Source organism: Argentina silus (genome assembly GCF_951799395.1).
Source record: "Argentina silus genome assembly, chromosome: 1".
Classification (NCBI taxonomy): domain Eukaryota; kingdom Metazoa; phylum Chordata; class Actinopteri; order Argentiniformes; family Argentinidae; genus Argentina; species Argentina silus.
The window spans coordinates 32,119,792-32,142,248 of record NC_139655.1 but is presented as its reverse complement, the minus strand read 5'-3'; the positions used below and the strand labels follow the sequence as shown (position 1 = coordinate 32,142,248).

Genomic DNA, 22,457 nt, shown 5'->3' with positions numbered 1-22,457 from the left:
GAATTATCGAGGTGGTTGCATGAATTGACGGACCATATATGGTTTGCAAAACATATGTAGATATTCTCCCTTCATAATGTCACTTATACTGACGTGAAGGCGCCGGAGGCATAAAGGCTACTCGGATATAGGAGACGACTAGCCTGTTTAGTTATTTTAACAGCCCCCCGTAAATACCAATATTGAAATATGAACTTGTCATATGGGCATTATTTACTTAAACAACGGAGGTGGGGGTACAATAGTATGGTGATCAGCTATGGGAGTGGGGGTGGTCAGGGGGAGGAATATCCATTTTTATTGCATCACCTGTCAGCGGCGTCCAATCGGCTTCGACTCTGAGGGCATTAATTGATGAAGGTGTCTCCGGACTCATGCACTTCCCCTCTGTCATTTTATTTGTGGCTAACCCAGCAGCCAGTATAGCAGCTGCATTTTGGCTCTTATTCTCTCTCTCTCTCTCTTGCTCCCTCCCTCACTCCCTCCCTCCCTCTCTCCCCGTGTGTAGCTCGCTCCCACTCTCCCTACCTCTCTCTCTTCTCTTTTTTATCCCTCTCGCTGTGGCAGTGGCGTACACCTTCCTCTCGTCCTGTCGGGCAGAGGGGAGTGGAGCCGGCAGAGGCAGGTAGGGGAGAGCAGACAGACAGCAGCCGGCCTGGCGGACACATCACCCGCATTCCTCCACCATGCCGGGTCCGAGTCAGAGCCAGGGGACTGATGCTCTAAAGCCCCTCCACACTCTATTGAACTATACATCTCAAAGTTTGGTTCTTCATGACGCAGCAGCGTGGAGATACTAGGAGGCATCATCTGCGGCCGGTTCACCAGGATGCCTTGAGATACAACAGAGGGAGTTTATTCCTTTTTTGTTGAGGCAGAGGACAGCTCACCGAGCTAAATGCTGGGATTAATACAATAGAGGGGGGAAAAACATGGGAGACCTGGAGTGTGGTTTTGAGGAGATGCAGGGAGTGAAATTGGGATACCTGCTTATCAAAGGCAAACAAATGTTTGCACTCTCTCAGGTCTTCACGGACCTTCTGAAGAACATTCCCCGGACCACTGTGCACAAGCGGATGGACCACTTAAACGTGAAAAAGCATCACTGTGATCTGGAGGAATTGCGAAAGCTCAAAGCAATAAAATCTATCGCTTTCCACGCGGCTAAATGTACTCTCATATCGCGCGAGGACGTGGAGGCTCTCTATTTTTCCTGCAAAACGGAGCGCGTGTTAAAATCGAACAAAAGAAAGATAAAGGCGAGTTCCCCCGGGGATGCGCGTGAAGGGCTGATCCACGAGGACACAAACGCCGGGTTGTGGAAGGAGAAAGTTTGGTTAAGTTTGCACAGCGTTCCACAGACACTGTTCCTTAAAAACAAAGCAGACAGGAGAGAGGTCCCCTCGCTTCCCGACTCCAATCTACCTCAAATTTACAATAAATCCCATGGTCCGAATAACCCATCAGTCACCACGTCCAATTGTAAACCCTTTAAAAACTATGAAACAACTCAGATACCCGGCAACTGCGTCACGTTTAACCAGAGACATTCGTTTTTCAGGAGCGTAGTGAGCCGGCAGCCGGTGTTGTTTCAGTCCGCCATTGCTGCTCAGTCCAAGCTCTCGGGCGCAGGCAGCGACCTACTTCACAAAAGGAAGAGGAGGCGCGAGGGGGGCGGCGGCAGGGACAGCGCGAGGCAGTCGTGGGGCAGGAGCAGACACACACATCACCACCACCACCCGGTATTACTCGTGCAGCCCAAATGCTGCAGCAAACCAAAAACATCCAACAACGGGACTCTGGGCACTTTTCACCTCGGGCAAGAATTTTACCTGGACCACCAACCTCACCATCATCACCATCACCCGCAGAGTTTCCAGGAGAGCTACAGCAGCGATACTGAGTCCAGCTCCTACTCGGAGCAAGTCAACAACGACTCGGACTTCGGGTCGAGTTTGTCTACTAGCAGCAACTCTGGAACCTCTGACGAGGAGGAAGAGGAAGAAGAGGATGACAGCCAGTCGGAGAGCTCTGAGGTCAGCTCGGACGAGGAGAGCTCTTCTCCGTCCGACTCCAGTTCGGTGTCCAGCCAGGTCTCCGTTCAGAGCATACGCTTCAGACGGGCCAGGTTTGCCTCTCTCACTAACAATAAAAGTCTCAACTCTAAAGCACCTTTGGTCCTACAGCCTACTTTCCACTACAACCACCAGCAGCAGCAGCAGCAAACCAGGACGAGCCAGGGAGGATTAGCCAAGGTGGATTTTGACAGGCACAGGAAACATCAGAAATATGACTTTACAACCAGGGAGGGTAGGCAGGACGCGCAAGCTTCACACACCCCCAAATTCAGCTCATCTGTTGTACGAGGGAGCTATTTTACAGAGACTAGAGGGGGGGACGTTTCAGAGACGCAGACACAAACCCTCTGTGACCCAAAGAGAACTGACCCCGCGGCCCGAGTAGTTTACGCACAGGGTCCATCACCTTGCGCGAATGGGAACAAAGCGTCTCCCCCACACAGGATACCGGGACACGGAAACAAATGCTCCCCAGGCCTGAGCTCACACTGTGCCTATGACAAAGACACAACGCTCCCCAAGTCCACCGACAACCAGCTTTCAATAGCCGTAAATCTAAAAAGAGAGGTAAAAATAAGCCCCAGCTTGAAACTGCCTTCTCCGCTAAAAACCATCAAGACCGAGGCAGCGGAGCTCTCATTGACCACAGGCCCCCACTCCGACCGCGGTAGGGCGGCCAAGACACCCCCGTTCATCCTGCAAAATGTGAAAATTAAAGTGGAGGAGAGCTATGATGAATATGAATACTGGACTCAGACCTCCGGATTCCAGTGCAAAGGAGACGAGGCGGATATCAACAATGGCCAATACCCCGGCGGCGACATCAAACACGCTGACTATTTCAACAACACGACTAAAGCCATTGAGAGCTCTGCTGGGGCTCCAAAGTCCCCCTCTCGCTCTCAGGAATGCCGGAGCACTCAAGACACTCCTTGTCCCGAGGAGGGGGAGTACAAGAACGGCGCAAGGGTCAGGAAGAACTATAGGACCATAGGACTGGTGCTAGGAAAGAAACCTGGAATTTCGACGACGCAGCCTAAACCGAACGTGTCTAAAATTGACAGGACTTCGTTTTCTCGTCCCGCGGGCAAAGCGGAGAGTTGCCAGGGATATACAGAGGATTTAACAGGGGCAAGTAAACGCAAACGCACGTCCAGCAATGTAGCATCGTCTGTGAAGAAGCCTTTCAGCTTCATGGCGAATTTCCCGTCTCCGCCGTCACTGATTGTTGGCATCGACGGGGATTTGAGCCCCGCTTACTCTTTGAACTCTCTGAGGGACCACCGGCCGCCCCCTCGCTCTCACCCAGTGTGGCGGTGGCAGCCCGGCGGCCAGCCCGTCCCTCCCCCACCCGCTCAGAGATTCAGGAAATGTTAATGCATTTTTTTCTTTCTTTTTTTTTTTAAAACAAAAACACCATCATCATGGAAACCTACCTAAACTTTAAAAAAAAGTATTAAAGTGAATGGCAAGCACGAATGGCCTGCATCTTTTAGCTGTTTTGATTACTTTCATCCAGTTGAGTGAGTGGAACATCCCACGTAATAGGCCTATAGCTATAGTTCAGTAACTACACTGATATTCTTCATGACGCGCGGACCCTCTTTGTGAGCCTCTAAACCCCTGGAACTGGGAGACACCGTCTCATGGATTTATACTGGCGAACTAACTCTAAATAAGCTATCCACCCTAAGCAATAGGCTGTACGGTTTTGCAAAAGTGTGTTTACTTGACTTGTTCTTGGATCTATTGTTTCTCCCTCGCCTTGGTGCTCGACCTGTTGGATTGTACGCTGCCAGGGTCTCAGTGAAGTAAACATTTAGCCTAGTTGTGCTGTGTCCGGAGGGCGATCCCCTCTCGTAAAAATCACAGGATTGTGTTGGTATTTAGCCTACTCTTGCTTTAACATAGGCTGAAACTGAGGGAAAGGTTTAATTAACAAATTCAGGGTATTCCTTTTGGTCACCGGTTATTTGGTTATGTCTGTAATATTTTTTTTCCTGATGTTGTTTATACCATTTGTAACAACACTCTTTTCAGTCAGGGTCAGTTTCATCAAATACCTAGAACTAATTGAAATTCGAATAACAATTTAAATTCATTTCTACGACCACTTCTAAACGTATAGCCCAAATGTAGCCTAGCTGAATTCAACGGAATTGGGATGGAACTGAACCTAACCCTGGTGTTTGCGGTTTTTCAGAGTGGTTGTGATCTGGTTTTCAGCCCTGTTTTTATTTCTCGAGAGTATTTCCTGGTTTGCTTATGTTTGGCCGTGCACATACGCTGCCATCAGCGCCCATAGCCTACAGGCCCAATACAGGCCTTATGTACAGACAATCAGAGTGACACTACTCAGGCCTACTCATATCAGCCTTTTTGTTAAATATTACACGTCTTGGACAGAAGTGCCATTTTAAACATTTATGGCAATTTTCATTTCTTTTAGGCATACAAAACACATTCAATTAGACATATCTGTCATTTAAAACTGTTCACGAAACAATTTTTTTTCTTTCTTTTTTTTTACAAAAACTATGAAATAACAGTCTGTCCAAGACATTTGGCGAGATACAAGGTGGGATGTCACATAAACAAAAACACAAATAGGCCTACACCAAATCGATGTCTTACAACACACCTTGAAGCCTATGTGATTTAGAAACAACACGAGGAAGCACAAGTGATAGGCATACATGCTTTGCACTTTGATACAATTCGGGGTCCCGTTTCCCGGGATAGAGCCTGAGAGAAGCTTAACGAGAAGAAATGTAAGATAATGTCATTGGTCCTACACATGAAGCTGGTTTGCTTTCAGTTTGCATTCCATATATGGGTCAAACCGATAGAACAATATATCTGTTGTTTAGGGTATCCTTGCATCAGCAAGAATGCAAAGTATGACCTATGCAGCGCGTAATTTTCAAACATTGGTTAACTCAGTGGATAAATGCGTAATTGTTTATTATCCCATTTTGTGGTTCAGCCCACTGTGTTGAACTGAGTTGAAAAAATCTCTACCCAGTCAAAATGATCAAATATAGCCTATACAATCTGTCGAAATGTATAGGCTAGGCCTAGAATATAAATATGGCCCTTTGTTAGGATTGCATTTGCATTCTGCAGTGAATCTTACACATAATAAGGCCATGGTCTTCTCCAAGTAAGATCTTACACAGATAAACACGAATACTGTTTTTTCTCACGTGTTCACTTGTGATATGAGAGAACTATTTTGTACTTTGACGAGCTATGTTAACATGTATATATAGCCTTTAAGATGTGGCCGCGCAAATGAATGTAGGCTATGCAGACCATTTTCTCTGACCTCGATGTTGAAACATCATTTGTGCTCATTGCAGTATCAACCAAAAAGAAGAAAAGAGAACATCTCAGTAAAACGAACTGAAGTTGCACCTGAAAATATCGATATTTTTCATCAACGTAAATATGGCGTTCCTCTAAAGCAGACCGCGCTCTCGTGGGGAGCATTTTCTGTCTGTCACAAAGAGAGGCCGCTCACAGCCTAGCCTGCCTGATCACAACACACGACAAGCCTGGTGATGATGTCAGAACTCTCAGAAGAACTGCAACAGCAAAAATAGCATTCAGAGACAAAAGACCCATTCGATTGGTGATTGTAGTTAAAGACAAAAACCGAGGGTTCACTCTCTGTGGTTTCACATTGTATATAAATATAATTGATCTGTACGTGTATGTGGAACGCACCACTACTCCCAGGGCTATAGGCTATATACGGACTAGTGCGAATTCCCCTGTTTAAGGTGGAGACGCAAACTTGGAAAAAGGCAAACTCGCCTCCAAACTTAATATGGCCATTGTAAACTGCATTTCTAAATGACGTGGTAACTCCAACCTAGGAGAGATGAGGGGAGAGGAGGAGAGAGGGGTGGGGAAATTCATATGTTGCACGAGGGAAGCTTTCACCCCCTAATCCGCGTGTCAAAGTGTACTGGGACGAAGAGGGATACAGAGAACTGCGTTCGCCAGAAAGGGCACACATATCTCTCTGTAGGACTCGCCAATTCTCACGCCGTATTCCGAACGCATCACAGAGGGAAGAGGATGGTGGTAAGGGCGTGTTGGGAGGGACCTACCACCATAAAGACGAATAGCTCTCTGACAGTGACGCTATCAATGTAAACAATTGCATCGTGTCAAGCTCGAGGCTGAGGCCCTCCTCCTCTTCCCCTCTCTCTCCCCTCTGCCTCGCTCTCTTTCACTCTTTCTCTTAGCTTTTTTGACACAATACTTGAGGTCAGGTTTTTGACATGAAATTTGAAGTCACTGGTTGTTTATATAAAACTGAATATTTATTTTTGTGAATTACTGGGTTTTTGTATATCATTGTTGTGTAGGATAAATGCACTCGAAATGAAAACTTGAATGGTGGATTTCTGAAGCACTTTCCCTTTCTTTTGAGTTATGAAGTATTCATTAAATGTGACTGAGTGTGGATAATGGTGCTATCTCTTTGTTGTGGATTCGGACTATCACACACATCATTCATTTTAATATAAGTTATTGACACACATAGATGGTGTAGGCTAGTCTGCATTTCAATTAAAATCTAACCAACAGGAGACTTGTTGGCACAGCCATAGAAATTAAATTCAAATTCAAATTCGAGCACATCATTGCTTAGTTAGGCCTACATTATTTTTTTGCTACATTGCAGTCCAAGGTGCAGGAATAGCCTAGAGGGACAAGGTGGATGTGTGAAATATATTCTGTCACTCTTGAAGGACAATGGAAGACAATGCTTTCTATCATACATGGCGTCTTTTGACAAATCGCCCCTCATAGCCCTATTTTGAGTGAATTGGCTGTAGCTTAACCGGCAAACTATTTGAAGTGTTATCCTTAGCGGGGTTAATGCAGGTTTAAACTAAAGAGGAGGAACGAGTGCTGTGCCGTCAAGCTCCCTCCTTCTACAATAACCTACCTAACACACAGACATCGGCTATTATATAACCTCTCTAAATATAAAGGCTAACATGCAGGGCTTGACCTTGATAGGCCTACTATAACAGTAGCACACACCAAATATTATATTCATTCACAAATGCTCACGTACTTATGGATCATTTTAAATCATATTAAGGAATTAGCAACAAGAGATAGATAGATAGATAGATAGATAGATAGATAGATAGATAGATAGATAGATAGATAGATAGATAGATAGATAGATAGATAGATAGGTACTTTATTGATCCCCGAGGGGAAATTACGGACATCGTTAATAGACGATCCACAGTAGGACCGAGTAGGCATCAAACATATGACCAAACCAAGCCTCAGCCTTAGCGTATCCTCTTCCCAACACAACTAGGCAAGCAACGATATTGATTAGATGACGATATTAGGCATCAGTAGCCTATAGTAGGTCTAGCCTGCCTATTCAAGTTGGTAGGCTAATTCATTGATCAAGGCAGCCTTCAGTACGTTATTGTCTGTGAGGTGCAATATGAAAACTAATAGGCCTGGTGCCTTTGGGCATATGTTGGTCGAAAACATGCCGCCATGTTTGGTTCTCTGGTCACCGTTTTGATTAATGGGATTTTATGTTAGCCTATGGTAAAGCTGGGGGCTGGTTGGGGGACTGCGGGGTAAAGCTGTCTCCCCCCGCCTGGTCAGGCCCCACGATATACGGAGTACACTGAGCCAGTAGGCCGCATACTGAGACCGACGAGAGTCGACCATTATTTGGCTGCTGGCAATTCAGGGTTAAATTCCAATGCGGATTGCGAACCAATAGACTGTAACTTCTATAGAATAACAATAGATACACAGAGAGGAATTAAACGAGTTCAACTATAAATTGGATTAAAGAAAAAACCTTCGGCAATTTCCTAAAGAGTTCGGCTATTCAATCTATTGCAATCGCTGTGTGGACAGATATCGCGTCTGCAGCACTTCATACAGTATTTCCCCTGTCCTTGTTTGGGAAATGAAGTTAGGAGTAATGCTGACCGACACGGGCGTTAGGGTCAGCACAATGCATTGATCTTTGAGACAATTAAATACAGGAGGCCGAGAAAAGCTGTCAGAACGTTTTTATATTTAATCTCTCAACTGTAAAGAAGAGAGAGAGAGAGAGAGAGAGAGAGAGGGAGAAAAAAAGAGAGAGAGAGAATAGTTGCCCATCGTTCATTCCTTTTCGAAAGGCATTTGAATGGCTATTCAAATTCTAATATTTAAGTATGAATGTATAAACACATGTAAACGCAAGCACGCACACACAAGCACACACACACACACACACACACACACACACACACACACACACACACACACACACACACACACACAATCGTATTTAGACACTGAGCCTAACATTTACTTTACGTTAAGAAGGTAACATTTAGACAATTATAGGCCACGCCAAACACACCATTTTGAGACCTGTGTGTAAAGTATATAAAGACTACTACATTACACGCACTAAATCACATGAAAAAACACACAATTAGTAACTTGAACGTCGTGCAAAAACCTGCATTGATATCAATAGGAGATTTCAATGACAGTTCAAATTACTCGAACATATGTCAACAGGTTTGACCGTAGTCCTAGGTTACACCACATTGTTTGTAATCATAGGCAAAACTGATTGATCCTCTTCATTCAACCCCATACAAACTAACCTTAACATGCAAGAGCAGATACGACAGAGTTTTAGCTAAATTGGCTTATATGTGCACCAAATGTGTAGGCTACCAAATGCTATAGGCTAAATTTATCAATAATAATTTAAACAATTTCAATACATTCAATAATTAACCAAAATCACCAAACATAATTTTGAAGCAAGTACTATGACATGTTTATGAAGTAATAGGCCAACCCGGGCTAACAGATCCAGCTGCCACAAATTAAAAATAGCCTATACACTTCAACTGCCGCCCCTGACATACTTAGGCTACAAGGCAGCAAACATAGGTGAAAACCGCAATTAGCCTACATCCCCATGACATTGCTTACCCTGAGCGATCCATTGGAAAGATGTTATGTTTGCTCTCTACTCTATGGCCTATGTTGTTTAAAACTTATCACGAAGTGTTTAAGCAACCTGTGAACACTGTGTGTGTGTGTGTGTGTGTGTGTGTGTGTGTGTGTGTGTGTGTGTGTGTGTGTGTGTGTGTGTGTGTGTAGGCCAATGATGTGTTTGCGGGTTACATCCTGCTGCCTATGTGACCTATATTCAGGCTTACCCATACGCGGAAGCCGAGAAACCCGTCGACCATGCGAACCATGCAGTACGAACATCGCAGAGAAACTGTTTCGGGGACAAACGTTTTCACTTAAGTTCGTGTAATTCAAAGATCGTATAAGTGAAACACCCCATAGCTTTTATTATCTCAGTGACAATGGTGGTTATTTACTTAACCGATGGGCGTCTGTTTTACAGCGCTGACTTCTGTAAACAGTGTGATTTGGTCTCCATGCGAAGAACAGCAGAGTTTGCAGTGATGATGGCAAAGGTGTGATCATAGCAACAGATCTCTTCTCCATTCCATTTCCATATGCTTGCACTCCTTTGCGATGAAGGCGAAAATGAAATAAGAAAAGAGGATAATCCCTATAATATTCAGATTCAAACTATCACTATTAGTGTTCATGCATCTCTCTCTCTTAAGTCTGTAACATAAACTAATCTATAAATTCATGTTAAGTGTGTTTGCATTTTTTCCAAAGTTTATTTGTTCTACAATTATAATAATTCAGTTGGAGCTTGTTCATGAACTGGTCACGAGCGAAGGAAAACTTGAAAGGAGTTTAAATGTCAATGTTTTTTCTTGCGTCATTTTAACTTCACCATAAAACATCACATCCTTATGTGTTTGCACTTCAGTGTGCCTGAGCATGAAGCACCGCGGAAAATTGTGCAGATTTTTGTATGAATTCAATTAATTTCTCAACATTCATATGATCCAGAGTGAGAGGTAATTTTCTCGTTGAAAGAAAACAACCAACATGGGGTTCACATTTTGGAGTTCCTGTTTACATACATCAAAGAAAGGAGTTATGAATAAATATTTGACTCTCATAAAATCTGTTTCATGTTCAAAATAAGATGGGCCTGCAATTGTGAGATTAGGTCCACGTAGCAAGGCTTGGTCACGAAAACTCGCAGGATTTTAGTTCAGTAACCAGGTGGAACAACATTTAGTAGGTCCTCGCCTGTACACATTAACTCAGTTTGCTAATTCCACCAGAGTGCTGTTTGCGTAAGGGCTTGCTTGCTTCCCCGACATCGTTCAGCTGAGGCTGGAAAGATGGGGCAATGATTCTCTGCTTCGCTCTGGGTTCCGCTCAATGAGCTGGTCGGAAGCAGAGAGATGCCGGGCAATGGGGACCATGATGCCGGGAAAGACGCAACCCTATTCCCCTAACTGTTGCCTGAACAGCAGCCTCCCGCTATCGTCAACCTTCCCACTGGTCAGGTGTACAGCTGTGGTCGCCTGCTTCGAGTCAAGACATTACACAAATATTAAATGGGCCTGGTTACACAACTTCTTAATGTAATTCCATTGAACATTACACACGAAATTCATTGTTACTGCAAGAATCAGCTGCATCATCTCAGTGTTAATGTGTTGTTTGCTTTAAAGATAGCCTTTTTCATATTATGCAGATACATAATTGACCATAGCCTATTCTGTAATTTCAAATCACTTATTTGTTATTTTCACCAAAGAAGAAATAAAAACAATGACCGGAGAGAATAATGTTGTACTTCTGACATGACAGGCCTATAGCATAACTTTTTAACATGCAACAAATGCAACAAAAAAAAACATTTGCCTGCATAGATGTTGAAAATGCGGAGGCTATGAGGCTGAAAAGCTGCACGGCACGCAGCGTTGTTTACCACTGAGCCGATGAAGCAAACTGCTCGATAATAACCTCGTTTTCAAAGCAGCTTACGTTTTCAGTGCACCAGTGATTGTTTCATGGTGAAAAACGAAACTTCGTGATCAAAAGAGACCTTGTGGACAAATCGTCAGAATACAAGTCTGACTAGGCCCAGGCTACATCGACAGGTTGAACAGAGAGGCGAAAGAGGCTTTCCCTCAGCGCGAGGGATGGCGAGAGGGCTCGTGGGCCGAGGGGGAAACCACCTCGCAGAAGGCTGGTCATGGAGCTCAACGCCATTTAGAAGCCTCTTCTGCGGAGAACAGGCAGAATATCTGGTTTGCTTATCCAATATTGCCATCGCAAAGTTTCCCACTTCTGAAACAATTAGGCTTACAGGGTAATTTTACCCAATTGTCCACTTATTATATTTCGAGGCATAGCCTTTTTGAAACACCAAGGAGGAGCATAAACTACACTGTCTAGGCTGTATGGCCGGAAGAATAGGCCTACATAACAAAATAAATCAAACTAGACTTATATATAACTTTAGTCTGATGATACAGATAAAAAATACTGGCCCGAATTCTACTCGCAGCACAATTCTGCGCATATGAAAACAAAGCTTATCTCACAAGCTCCACTCCCATTTCATTGTGAGAATACGAAAATCCAAAGTCATGAATTCGGTTAAACATGATGTGATTATAATCATAATGATTGATTTGTTTACCATTAAATTAAGTAGACTAAATACAAAGTATATCACGATTAGTCCTCGTAATAAGTAACCGTAATAATAATTGTTTTTTCAGGCCTATGCCGACAACGGGCTACCTATTTAAGCTAATGATAATAAATACACCAAAAAATTAACTACTCAGGCTAATAAAATGCTAGTTTATAATTAGTTAATAAGAAAATGCTCAAATAAGGTGTTTCCAACAAAAGCTACAACTGTGAAAGAGCCCTGCCCCGTCTCAAAACAATCACATGTTTGAATCCAACTCAGTCAGATTGACACCGAGCCGTGCGTGACCTCGGGGTTAAGGGACACATTTAATAATCATCTGAAACCAGCACAAAATACCGAAACAACTTATAACCACTGTTATTCAGAACATGTGTAGGCCTACCAAACATATATAATACGATGAGTCATAGGCCTACTATATTGTCCACATCAAACATGCCTAATATCTGAATGTAGGCTATAGTTTTAAATTCCTCTTGTTCATTTCTTAGTTGCCTAATCCTGTCACACGAATGAGTGGACATTCCTTATTTTAGCCTGTATGATCCTGTCCAACTGTCCCACCAAAATGACTAGCCTCTATTGATTGTTAGAATAATATTACATAAAGAGCATAGCCTATTCAACAGAGACTAACGATTTTAAGGATTTCTCTTCTCTTGAAAATGCCATGCCTGATTACTTAACATCTGCCTAAAGGCCTACTACAATATGAACAGTTTATATATAGGCCACACATAGGCTATCGGACATCCCTTACATTACCAGGGAAGGAATAGCTTGTGATACAGCATAATATGTCATTTATATAGCTTATAGCTTATATAGAAAGACTTGAGTTTCCAACTCCGCACAATTATAAGTCCCTTAATTTCCATGGGTTAATATGAAGTCGCCTGCCTCCAGAAGTTCATTTTTATTATTTCTATGAATACAATATGTCTAAGTAAACTACCAGCCTACGCGTTAGTTAGAAGGGTTACAACGGCCACAGGCCATAACGTCATTATCTATCAAATACGTCAAGCGGCTTATCATTGCATAATAGTTAATTTTGTAATAGGCCTAATTCATGAATATTCGGTTTTACTGTGCCTCCATTGTAGTCTACTAGGTCTTTTACTTCTGTAATGTTACTGAAAAAATGACACAATTCCGAATTGTGTATCTGGAAAGTAATAAAAGTGTTTCACTCTATTTTTCATTTTAAAATGACAGCTCAAAAGCGAGCACTTGTCATTGATAAACGCCATTGTTTGGTGAGCGGCTGTGGACGTGCCCGCGCTCGCGTGCCCGCCTGCGGGGATTTACGAACAATCACGTCCAGCGGTAACCTTTGGCCCCTCATACCACGGAATCAGGCTCAGGAGCTGTGGACACTGGATAAAAGCCACGAACAAAAAAACAAAAGTAGGCTATACAGTCTATGCCGTTCAGGCCTATATAGCGACAAAATATGCATCAATTTAGGCTTGTTTATCTAACCTAGAATAGACTATGCTATAGGCTATATTTGACCTGCACAAATTCGATGAGAACAAACGGTCAACCCCTATCCATACACACATATTATCCAAAACCAAATTCATGAATAAAAAAATATAATAGGATCAGTAAATATCTATCTTAATATCTGAATTTCTAACGACAGTGTGACAATTAAATGAAGTCATCAGGGAATAAGTGAACGTGCGGTTTAATAGGCGACTCAATATTCAATACAACCCTGACCCTATACGCGAAAAGGAGAATAGCCTATAAGACCGGAAATGCACAAACAAAAGTGTGATAATCAGAATTGTGCCAAACGATGTCATAAGGGAGTGCTTTAGGCCATATGCGACTGACTATAAGCATTATAGGCGTGATGTGTCAAATGGACCTTTCAGTGGATAACTTCCATCTCTTCTTTAGCTCTGGTCCTATGTTTTTTTTTCTTAATTGCTAAACTTTTAAATTGCCTACAGGACAATAGCCCGTCTGGATTCTTTTTTTTTCCAACTCAGGTTTCAGCCAACTTTTTCGTCCACTTCTTCAAATTGGGTATTCAGCATAAGGAACAAAGGGGAAAAGCAGGGGATTCCAGCTTCATTGTATTAAACCCTTACGGGAACGCCAGGCCTTAGCCTATAGCTTCTATCCAGGGACGGTTATTCAACCCACCATTTACGCTCCAGAAAATCAAACAGGAGTTATGAATGAAACCCTTATATTACTACGAATAGTAGCCCTCCCGGTTTTCCGGTTTTGATAAGATCTGCATGTTACGGTGGATCTTCGTTAATGGTTTCGTTTGATTGAGGCGTGTTTGGAGGGTAATTCGAGCTGGAGCCACAGAAAACCCTGCGGGGAGAGAGAGCGTCAAAAGAAGCTGTCAAATAGCTTATCGGCCAAATACTTGAAATAGGCTATGTGAAACTTTAACATATAGCCTAAGATCTGCTTTTGCTAGGATCCTGGCTAAAGCCATTTCCCATTTTCATGCATGCATGTAGGTCACCTGAATAGAAGGAAACCCTCTTATGAAGTTGTGATGCAGGCCTAGGCCTTCTCACCCCTATGTTACACACAGTGTTAGCTGTTCTTTAATGTGTTTGCCTTCACTCGGAGGAGGGTCCTCTCACTCTAAGGTCAATAATAGGTTAATACAAATGCATAACATCATTTGAATTGGTAATTTAGCAAAACAGAAGACTAACTTTTGACACATATTTTTTTTATTTTATTTTGGCCTACGCAAAGGTAAGGCTCAAAAGAAAGCCTTGTCCATTTCTATCAAAGCAATCATTAAAATATTGATTGCATGCAGTATCAAATAAATTGTTGGGGATGTATAGCCTAATGCAAAACCCTGATATTAAGGTAGTAGGACTATTTAGGTGCAAGATATCAGTTTTGTTAATCAGAAACAGTTTGTAATTATGAAAAAACATCTTTTAGAATGTAATATCTCTTCAGACATTTTGCTGGGAACAGGACAGCATATATCTCTTGCCGTAGAGCACCATCAGTGATATTTTAAGCATGTTCAAATAAGCCCATTGAAATATACCCCTTGATAATGATGATTATGACTTGTAAAGAATATAATGAGAGTAAAATAACTTCATAACCTATTTGTAACAAATGAACACATGTTTTTGTGGTCATAGGAGGCTTAATAGTCTAACATTGTGTTAAAAAGTAATGCTGCTCGAATGACATTCCTTGAGCACCACAGAATGAAATAGATATCGGGTGCATGTAAAAATGCATTTGCTCCAGTGTTTACGTTTTGTTGGTGACCCTGCTTGCAGAAATCACTGAGAGCGCTTTTAACCATCAGCTGCCTGAGGCTAATTTGCCTATAGGCTGCATGGCATGTTCGATTAAATAAAAAGGAAAAATACAGAAATAATAACACATCCATATGTTGCTGTAGGCTACAATGATTTCACAGCATTGGACTTAATTGCAATCAAATCATGTCATTATGGGTAGCTTATTGACAAAATTAACTCAGTTGCACTGCTGTTGCTGTTTCTCAAGTTATATAATCCATTTAGTTCATGCAGTTTCCTGTTGTGACATAAACATGCTTTATCATCTTACAGGCCTACAGAGCACAACCATGTTAGAATGTATTTTACATTTTATCTAAGTATATACTTTTGTTTTGTTTTAAATTTCATATTTTTTTTTTTGTTACCAAAGTTAAGTAGGCCTATGTGGCAAAATGGGACCTTGAAAGTAGATTCTTAGTTCTACAAAGAAACATGTTGGAACCAAAAATGTCTTGACCTGAAAGGGTTCCATGTGGAACCTTTTTCAGAGAGTTCTGCTATGGTGTGACAAACAGGTTCTGTACCGAACCCTGGAAGGGTTCTACATAGCCCCAAAGAGGGTTCTGCTTGTGTCAAATCAACCCTTTTGGTGAGTGTGATAATAGGCTATAACCACCTACACCTTTTTTGCATAAAACCTAATGGCAACATTCTGTAGCTAAATATTACCTTAAATTGGAAATGACCCTACACCTCAATTACACTGTTTTCTTTAAGAAAAAAGATCATAATCTTTGAGCGCCATTGAAGAGAAGTTCCTTAATCTAAGATAGCATTTATCAGTGTTGGACTATGGGCCTAAATCAACATGCTGTGATTTAAGTCTATTTTATTATGGTCGTTTCAGAAGGCCAATCAAAAATGGAAAACATGCTCACAAATAGCATGAACTATCAAGACAAGGGAACATGACCAAAAGGTCAAAAGCATGGGCAGCAGAATTCTTATCCATAACATATCGTTTTCCAAAAATAGCCATGTCAACACAAAGTTATATATATTGGATGTATGAGCAACTCATTAGAGACTTGCTTTATGAGCTGGAGTTATTAGTTAGATAGTTTTTCAGAATGCACTGCTCTCCATCTTCTTTGTCTGAAGAAGTTAAACCCTGCAATTGTTTAATATAAATAAATTCTGGCAAGGGTGGATCAGTCACTGTTGCCTATTTGTATCGAAATAAAATGTTCGGGAAATCATGTAGTATAGACTTAGAAGGAAATTGCATTGACATTTCTAAGCTGGCTAAACCAATCGACATGGCCAATCAATTGAATAATGTCCATCACATAACATATAACGCACTCGAATGTGTCTCTAAAATATTGTGTTCCGAAGAAAAAACATTCAGATATTTATGAAACACGGACCTGATCACATCGTTTTTCTTCAGACAATAGACAAAATACAAGGCGTTATCATGGTCAGATTTGTCACTGAGGAAATCATGGCAGTTGAATGACAATGTATAGCCTAATTCTAATACGACAGCACCTGAACAGATTACGCGAATTCAATTACAGTTTTCAAAATCATTTTCATGAGAACACTTTAGGGGATATTAGCTGTTCCTTGTTCGGCGTAAACAACGCTTAGCCTACATAACGCCCTTATGAGATATGTCACTATGTAGCCTACCACAATAGAACGGTTGCTCTGCCGTATTCGGTAAAACTTGGACGGTTAACGGAGATAATGCATCTCCTTACTTGCATGGCACTTGGCCTACACCATCGCTGCTACCCTTTTTTTTTCTCCAGATTTTAGACTGGTTAATTATTGACTGGTTGTGTAACATAGATAGGCTACTTGTGGAATTAAATAAACCCATGCCAACGAATTACCTGACAACTGCAATGTTTCAGACGAATCTTAACTATGCATAATAGCCTATTTAAGTTGGTCCCCTAAATGGTTTAGATGATGATTGAATAATGCCATAGTGAATACGGTAAGATTAGGCTGCCACCCGAGAACAAGACACAGCTAACATAAAAAATACGGATAAATCTATTCCCCCTACTGCGCCTCTTTGGCACATAAACTAGGATTGAGGCGATGACACGATCTACTAGCGCCCCCTTCTTGCCACACAGGGGAGTGAAGAGCTCTCTTAAAGGGGATGTCTGTGAAGCCGGAAATATAATTTAAGGTGGAACGACTAAGTTACAGGCGCCTCACATCATCTTTAAATTCTGCATAGGACCCCGGTTACAGGAGACTGAAATACATGTGGTTACCATGTCAACATGAGGCCCACGAGCCGAGTAGGGTAGCCTAATCATTAAGGGAAAGAGCCCAAGATATTCTAATTCGCTAAATACATGCAATAACATATATAGCCTATTGTTAAATGGGTAGGCTTAGGTCTAACATGTTATAAGCCTAGTGTTCAAGGTAGGCCAACATAGGTCATGGTTCTTTGGATGCATACAGTTGAACTGATCATGGATAGCATTACAGGTAAGACATAAACCGAATCAGAATAGCCATATATGCAGCAGTGAAGCCCCCCCCCCCCCCCGTCCCCACCCCCCCGCCCCCCCCCCCCTCATTGCAGCTTAAAACGCCTTCTCTCCTAAGCAATATATCATGATATCTGAACAATAGGCTACATTTCCAATGCTGACATTTGTTATCACCCTCTGTTTGAATTTTCTACCAAGAACGGTCATATGTACAGCCTACAAATTGAGTTTAGGCTTAGGCGTACAACATTTATTTGCCAAAACGGTACAGACACACAAGCAAGGCTGCAGTCAAAATATGCACGAGTTGAACTAATAACTAGGCCAATGAAAAATAGCATTTTGAAAGAGAAAAAAACACTAACAGCCCAGGTGCTCCGAAAGGGTTGTTTTGAGTAGGTCGTAGCCATCTAGCCAAGGTATCAACGTTGTAGGATAGGCCTAACCATGACACCACGCATTTTCTCATCTCCAAAATGGAAAACCTCTCAGCTATTCAAATACGCGCTCTGTGGTTGACTCCACAACATCGCTGGTCACCACCGACCTTTTTAGAAATTAAGCGACACGCAAGGTTATCGGCTACATGACAGTCTCTGCAGATTGGGCAATCACTTTCGGCGAATAAATAATGTTTTAATGGAATTAATACGCATATGATCAGCATCTTATTAGGCTTACATCATTTATCTCTTCGGTTTACAATTCCATCATTTTTGGAGGGGTTCCAAAACATTTTCTGCATTTTGTGTTTGTCATTTGGAACGAATTATAATTCATAATAAATACGACCAATTGACCGTACTTATTTCTAGTTATGCCAACCCTTTATTGTAAGGCTGTTTGAATTTAGGCCTACACCAAGGCCACCCGTCCTCTAGGCTTACATGTGAGTTACAGGCTAATAGGCCTATCTGCGGCCGATTTAAGTGAAACACGATTATAACACTCACTGAAGAGGAAGACACCTTTGATTCAGATGGTCAGTAATGTTGTCTCCTGTTTCCACGAATAAACTGGACCGGTTCACGAGTTGCCCAGTGGAATCATCGGTATGTTGTGTATTCTGTTGTTGTCTTAGTTATAGATTGAGCACTCACAATCCTATGTCACAAACATATCAGACACTGGAGGAAATAGGTCTTACGGCTGCTGCTTAATAAATATATTTAGAATATACGAATATACATGCAATTATATTGCATTGCATATTGCATGCACGCACGCACGCACGCACACACACACACACACACACACACATATACGCGCGCGCGCACACACACACACACACACACACACACACACACACACACACACACCTCCTCACCTCTTCATAAGGTGACAGGTGCTCACTGTCCTAAGGACAATCTATTGTCAATGTTCTCCATAAGGCCATAACCCCCCACACATGTTGTGGCATGGACACCCAAGAGACTGATCTTACAGAATTGAGAGGAGAGAAGGATTTATGGATTAGATTGTTGCAGACCACAAACACTATTTTTTACAATCAGGCACAGTCACTCGTGCAACAGCCTGCACCGGTACTGAAAACAGCTAGCTTTCCATTTCAGGATATGGTGCAGAAGTCGGTCTTTCACATCTACTTTGACATCCAAGATCCTTTACAGGTTTTTCATTCCATTACAGGCCACACCACAACCGTTCGAACAAGATGTGGCTTTATTAAATCAAATTTATTTAATTACTGGATGCATGGGTGAAGTCTGAGTGACAGTGGCAGGTATAGGCCTATAATTATGATTTCACTTGGGGCCGAGGGAGAGAGCTAGTCAAATTACCCTCTCAGGTTTAACCAGATGAGAGAAAATTAATACCTCACTTTTTTTGCTATACGTAGTAGTTTTTCTAGAGTATTGGATACACACACACGCGCACGCACGAGAGTATAGCATCAGCAAAATTCATCATATTAACGACGTAATTATTTTGTGAATTTCGCCTGTCGGTATAGCGTCAGCAAAAAGGATCCTATTGATAGCGGGAAGACATCAACATGTTGTAATCCATACATCGAGACATCAGACATGTACAGTCACAGTCATTAGGGGCAACTGTGTGCTAGAGGAATGAACGCAGCTGCGCAGTCACAGCAAAAGTAGCCGTGAGCTAGGTGGCTGACAAGCTATGCAGGTAGCTATAACAATATTTGGCATTTGGTGTCATTTTATTATAGCTAGTTCTCAAAATATCGACCAAGAAATAAAGAGGAAATCGACAAGACTGACCTGCGCAGTGCTGAGTTGAGGTATCACAATCGCATACTAACGTTAACCATAGCTAATTGCATTGGCCTATATGCTATATGCTTGTTTTGTAACTAAATAGCATATGAATATTAACGGTATTCATTCAAGGTCCACATGAAATCATAATGAAATCATCTTTTTGCATATGGTTCATTTTTCCTTTCGGCAGTCATGAAATATTTACCGTAGGCCTCTGGGCTTCAACCAAACTGTTGCCTTGGTCTCTCTTCTTGTGTACCCTGTCTGCAGGAATCAAGCTGAGTAACCGCATGCAACTCTCTGGCTAAACAAGTAGGCTTCTCCACTGCCTCCACTCTGTACCACACTTCAGTTGTATATGGTTGCATTCTAATTCATCACATTTACTTGATGTATTTTTCGAATTCAAAAATGAATTCTTGCACATCTTGTTTATATGCTTTTCATTGACATTTTCCTTGTTGTCTAATGTATATGTATGGCAAACCATTGCATAATGAATGTTACCAGTTTTGTTACATGTTACAACTTTTGTCTTACTGTATCAGTTGACATTTTGCATGATAGCCTTTATGTTTGCAATATTTGCATTGAATGAGTTATCAATGAGTTGCTTTAGCAGTTTAGTAGGCTAGACTAGGAAGTAAGTATTGCTAATAATACATCAGGGAAACAGATGTGGGTAATAGAGTTTCCAGACATACTTTACCAACGGAGGCCCTCTGAGCAAAAGATCCCCATGCTACATCTATGCGACGTAAGTGCATCAGCAATTTCTCGTCGTTACCCCCCCACGATGAAATCGGTGAGGGGACTGTGGATGTGGATGTCACACGCTTTATCTCAGACACCACTGGGACAATTTTGACGAAACTTTGGTAAATGTTGCGTCTTGTTGTAGAGATCCGGCCTTTACAAAACGACACTGATTGGCCCAAAGGGGGTGCTATAGTAAACAACTGAAATTCCGAAATTACACTGATTGGCCCAGGGGGGTGCTATAGTAACAACTGAAATTACAAACTTTGAACAACCATGTCTCCTGTCCCGTTTGAGCTATAGTCAGGGCATTTGGTACATATTTGCAGCCCCTCATGAGCAACACGTTTCTTCATAAGGATCTTTAAGCTCTGCCCATTAGATGTTCTGCTTATCTGTCGTCCCACCAAAGCGCTAGAGGGGCGCAAAATCATTCGCGGACAACACGTTAACTGTATACTTGTTTAGATGTAGTGACGACGTAAGTCCGAACCATGTGAACCACACACACACACACACACACACACACACACAGACACTCTCTCTCTCTCTCTTTTTTTTTTTTTTTTTAAACGAATATCCGAGTGGGTCTGTGACTTTCCCCGCTCCTCTTGAATTGTTTTGTTTCCGTTCATCACTCCTGTTCTCACCTCAGTGTGGTTCACAGACTCTGCATACAATAGTAAGGCATGGCTACACCTGTTACCTGCTAGCGTCGGCTACTTATGTGAAAACACGCCTACCTTTCATTCAAGCTCCAGTATTATCAAACACCCATCTCTCGCATCGCACAGTAATCCGACAAAATAGCCTGCTATCCGCCAACGAAAGCCGACAAATGAGGTCAGAAAAATGCATTTCTTAAACTGGCGTGAGTTACTCTTTTGCATCTTCGCCATTTTAGGCAACGGAGCCATCGAAAGCACTCCAGGAAAAGGTGGGCTATCGGTATTTCTACCCTTTAATTGTGTTCCTTTTTTAATTTATTTTTATACAGGAATAAAACGTAGGCCTATCTATTTATTTTAGGCTTGAGGCCTAATGGTTGATATATCACATTATAACCATTAAAACCATAGGCCACATTATAACCATAGGCTCATAAATAAACTAAACCACATTTTAAAAACAAAAATGTAATCTGTTTCAAATTCTCCGATCGGCCAAATAGAGTCGACGTGGTTTCTGGGGTGCTTCAACAGGAGTGCCCCCGCATCGGCCGGTAGTCTGCATGAAGCCCCGGTTGTCAACGGCCTTGACCCTGTCACCTGCTCTCAGCTGTGCCTGGATATGGGGTAAACAGGATACATTTACAATCAAGATTATTACAAAAATGCAAGCAGACACATAATAGACAGTTAACGTTTTGAAAGGAACATTAACCTTACAGTTATAGAAAGGGTTATTGACTTTGAATTTCAAAGCTTGCATTGGCGGTGGGTTGCCATTAGGGACCCTTAGGGACCATTAGGGCTGCCTTAGAGTGATGTTCTGCTACTGTGTATGTGTTTATGGAGCTGAGGAATTACATTTCCATTAAGCAGTAAGCAATCTGTAGGCGGGAAAGACAAAGGGAGATCACACACAGAAGTTTCTGACTTTGTAAGGCAACACCATTAACACATTCCATCACAACTCACAGTAGAGAGAGGGGGGGGGGGGAGAGAAGAATTGCTTTATAAAATCAGGTACATTTAAATGTCACAAGACAAAAGCACTATAGTAGTTGTATTCACTTGTTGGAACCACTTTTAGTGTGTGTGTGTGTGTGTGTGTGCGTGTGTGTGTGTGTGAAAGAGAGAGAGAGAGAGAAAGAGAGCACACATCTATGCATGTGTTTGTGAATTCTTGAATCCTGTCTGTGGCTGATTGTTGACATCTGCAGGTACCAGGCTGCTGCGTTGTCAGGGGAGATGTGTTACTGTGGTAACGAGATTGACAGG

General features: G+C 42.1%; 1 protein-coding gene across 1 annotated transcript; it reads left to right on the top strand.

The window, feature by feature from the left end:
• The first annotated feature begins 533 nt into the window (after window positions 1-533).
• Window positions 534-3,806, top strand: skida1 (SKI/DACH domain containing 1). Its single transcript, XM_083686254.1, has one exon. The coding sequence runs from the start codon at window positions 933-935 to the stop codon at window positions 3,453-3,455; it is 2,523 nt and encodes an 840-aa protein (XP_083542380.1). The 5' UTR covers window positions 534-932; the 3' UTR covers window positions 3,456-3,806.
• The last annotated feature ends 18,651 nt before the right edge of the window (window positions 3,807-22,457 follow it).

What these genes read in the sequence shown, in the direction of transcription:
- skida1 (XM_083686254.1), top strand. Translation starts at nt 933, where the DNA reads ATGGGAGACCTGGAGTGTGGTTTTGAGGAGATGCAGGGAGTGAAATTG.